At 35.7% G+C, this 3,738-nt stretch overlaps 1 protein-coding gene across 1 annotated transcript; it reads left to right on the top strand.

Moving 5' to 3' along the window:
- Nucleotides 1-531: 531 nt before the first annotated feature.
- On the top strand, nt 532-3,188 carry LOC143046909 (uncharacterized protein KIAA1958-like). The gene is made up of 4 exons (XM_076219959.1): nt 532-1,011; nt 1,369-1,526; nt 1,776-1,922; nt 2,356-3,188. The coding sequence occupies exons 1-4, from the start codon at nt 995-997 to the stop codon at nt 2,739-2,741; spliced, it is 708 nt and encodes a 235-aa protein (XP_076076074.1). The 5' UTR covers nt 532-994; the 3' UTR covers nt 2,742-3,188.
- The last annotated feature ends 550 nt before the right edge of the window (nt 3,189-3,738 follow it).

The following is a 3,738-nucleotide window of genomic DNA, read 5'->3' as shown; positions in this document are numbered from 1 at the left end:
GGATCAATAAGTAGGCCAATATAGATTTTTTCTGTATTGGCCCAGTTCCGATCCGGCCAATACAGGATTTTCGGAACTTCTCTGGTTTTTAGTTAGAAATAAACGATGAAGGCAAATTTATGTAAACAGTCGTCTGCAAAACATTGTTGTTCATTCTACACAGTTACACATAAAAACAAACATGTCTAAACGCAAAAAAATAACAAACGGAGAAGAAATGATGGACGCATTGGTGGAAGATATCTTCCGCTATGAAGAATTGGCCGAACTTGAGGAGGAGGCAATCAGACACAATGTGACAGGCGTCGCAAACTCTGTACGCTATGAGGAACTAGAACTAGAAGTTGAAGTTGAACAACCAACTATGCCACAGACTAACATGACTGCCCAATTATTACGGAGGGGGAGGACAGGGGTAAGGGAGACAGGGAGAAAGGGGTAGGAGAAAGGAGAAAGGGGTGGGAGAAAGGAGAAAGGGGGTAGGAGAAAGGAGAGGAAGGCTGGGAAAAAGGAGAAAAAATAAAAATCTCTCCTTTTAAAAAATGATCTAATATTTCAAGAAAAAATATCTCAAAAGGAGATGTTTTATTCTAATGGGAGAAAGGAGAACGGGGGTAGGAGAAAGGAGAAGAAGGGTGGGAGAAGGGAGAAGGGTACCCCCTGTCCTCCCCCTCATTACGGGATGATGATCAAGACGACAATAACAAAGAAAATGACGAGGAGAATGTAGGTAGATTCAGAATATTCACTGATGAAGAGACTGATCAATTTCTTGACATTAATAAGAACAAAAACACCGGATCCAAGACTAAAAGTGATGTGAAAATTGTTAGAGACTTCTTCATATCAGTTGGTGAAATGAGGGACCCAACAGAAATTCTCCCTAAAGAACAAGACAGTCTGTTAGCAAGATTCTTTTTTTGGAGTCAGAAAGAGAGACTTGACAGAATATGAACCAGACAGTCATAATAGCTTGGATAGATACTTCAGGGATATGAAACTCACTATAAGGTACATTTTTTTAATTTTAATATTTGAAACTTATATATCTACATAAGCTGCCAATCCTGAGCTACTAAGTTTTTTTTTTATGAACTTAACTTAAATAATGACATTGATGCACAGTCAGAATACCTCCCCCCTTTTTTTCATTTAAGCCCTGTAAAAGTGTATTTTGACATAAAAAAAAAAACCAACAAAAGACGGTTAAAAAATTCCGAATTATGTATGAAACAAAGTTTTCTGAAAATGTTTTTTAGTGGAAACACATGACTTGTATTGGATGTTTTATTTGCCTTAAATTAAATATGAATTTTGAAATTTACTACTGTTTTTAGGTAATATAATTTCACACACTTTTTACTTCAGTATAAAAAAAGATCCAGAGTTTGCTCACTCAAGACGAGTACTGGAGACAAAAAAGAAATCCCTGAAATCCATGGGAAAAGGCAACAAACCAAATAAAGCTGATTCCTTGACAGGAGATGAAATTGCCATTCTCAGGGGGAAAGGAATTATTGGTACACGTATGTATTATCTTTTTTTCATAAAGTTATTGCATGTATATAGCCTATAGGTAAATTTTATAAAGTACTTCACAAATATCATGTAAAAAGAATACAGTTTAATGTTGCTGTTGTAACAAAATAAAAATAAATGAAATTTACAAGGAAGTATACTTATTATTTACTATTTCACATTGTGCATTTAAATTGATATAAAATTTGGTTGTAAATAGTTCAAAAATTGAAGTTTTGTTATACTTTTTTATCTAGAAAATCCAGAAGCTCTTCTAAATGCAATTTGGTTGAACAATGGTGCATATTTTGGTCTGAGAGGAAGACAGGATCATGTCAATATGTTATGGGGAGATGTCCTACTTAAAAAAACATCCAATGGCAAGGAATATTTAGAATTCAATGGTATGTATCATATGCTACTGACATGTTTGGTGATATTATTGTTTGCTACATGAAGTTCTTATTAGAAAATAAAATATATTCCGACGAAAAAGCGAATTTGCATGCACATTTATATATTGCACTGTTACAAACATGACCGTAAATGATTACAAACTCTCTCTGACTCAGTTTAATTAAGTATCAGTAGTTACGAGGATGTATTAATATGAATGTGTTCCAGCTCTTATGTACAAAAACTACAATCTTGAATCAATATCAGCTGTTTTTCAAGAACCAGAATCGTATCAACATGAAGAAATGACAAGCTTAATATTTTTTTAATAGAAAAGGACCAATATTGACTGAGGCCACCAGCCGAGGTCAATATTGGTTCATTTGTTTATAAAACCTAACGCAAAAAAAAACAAACACTTACAGTTTTATTTTATTTCAGAACGTAGCACTAAAACAAGAAGTGGGGGAAAAGTTGGAGATTACAGACCTGTCCAGCCCAAAGTCTTTGAAGAACCAAAAGCAGGAGAAAAATGTCCCATACATATTTACAAAGAATACAGTCGTCATAGGCCTACTGTAGACCACGACTCTAGATTTTACTTAAGGCCATTAGTGGACCCAAAAACCGATGTCTGGTTTTCCAAACAATGTGTAGGAAGGGACAAGTTAGGTCGTATCATGAAAAACATGGCTGAAAAAGGAAGATTGCAAGGACGTAAGGTCAATCACTCAGGCCGTAAAACTTTTGCCACTGCTTTACTGCAGAGTGGTAAGCCAGTTACAGAGGTTGCACAGTTGGGAGGTTGGAAAACATTGGGTCCTTAAATCACTTTTCTGTTCCTTCAGTTAAACAACAAGAAGAAGCCTCCCATACTATTTCAAGCGTTATGATACCGAAATCACCTGAAAACATGTATCATGACAGTTCTGATATAGCTGAGGGACAAATTGGTGAAATTGTACATCAACCTTGCAGTACAGTTCCCATAGTTGAGTCAGGTTCATCTGTAGCACAAATGACCAATCTATCTAGTAATCAAATGCAGTCTAACTCTGAGTCAGAAAAACAAGACAATCCGTTGTCACTGTTTTGTGGGGCCGTTATTAGTGGTGGTACCATTAATATCAATATTGTCTGTAGCAGCAATAAGAAAAAGAAAACATGTACCAGCACAGTATCTAGTGAAATTGTTTCATCTCAAGAATAACGTGACTAGTAGTTTTATTGGTTTTTTGAAAAAAAAGTTCTTACTATTCAAACATTGTGTCAAATGTTAATTTATATTATTATTAAATGTTGAACAATTAAAATATTTCTGTATTTTGTTTCATAGAAGTAGTAAATTCATAAAGATATCATTACGTGGTTATTTCTGTATTGGCCTTGTTATTGGTCCTCGGCCAGCTGTATTGGCCTTCGGCTTCGCCTCAGGCCAATACAGCAAGCCTCGGACCAATAACAAGGCCAATACAGAAATAACCACGTAATAATATCATAAAATTGACCACCCCAAGGGTGACTGGGGAATAGAAATTATGGTTATCATATGTTTTCTTCCGACCGGCAGGTTGGTGTTCCGTTTTGCTGTGCGGGATGTATCAAGTACTCAGTCACGTCAGATCAAAATGGGATTTTGTTTTTAAATTCGATGCCTAGTGTAGAGGGAGTGTTACGTATACACCTAAGGACCCTTGTTTTAATTCATTGAGTGGTCCGTATAGGTGGCCTGTTGCAACTTGCAAGGCCATAAACTATACGCATACGTTCGATACTTTTTAATAGTTAAAGCGTTTTGTAAACTATCTATTTTCCCCGTTCGAC

Source organism: Mytilus galloprovincialis, chromosome 9 (genome assembly GCF_965363235.1).
Source record: "Mytilus galloprovincialis chromosome 9, xbMytGall1.hap1.1, whole genome shotgun sequence".
In the NCBI taxonomy this organism is placed as follows: Eukaryota; Metazoa; Mollusca; class Bivalvia; order Mytilida; family Mytilidae; genus Mytilus; species Mytilus galloprovincialis.
This window is presented reverse-complemented; position numbering and strand designations above follow the sequence as displayed.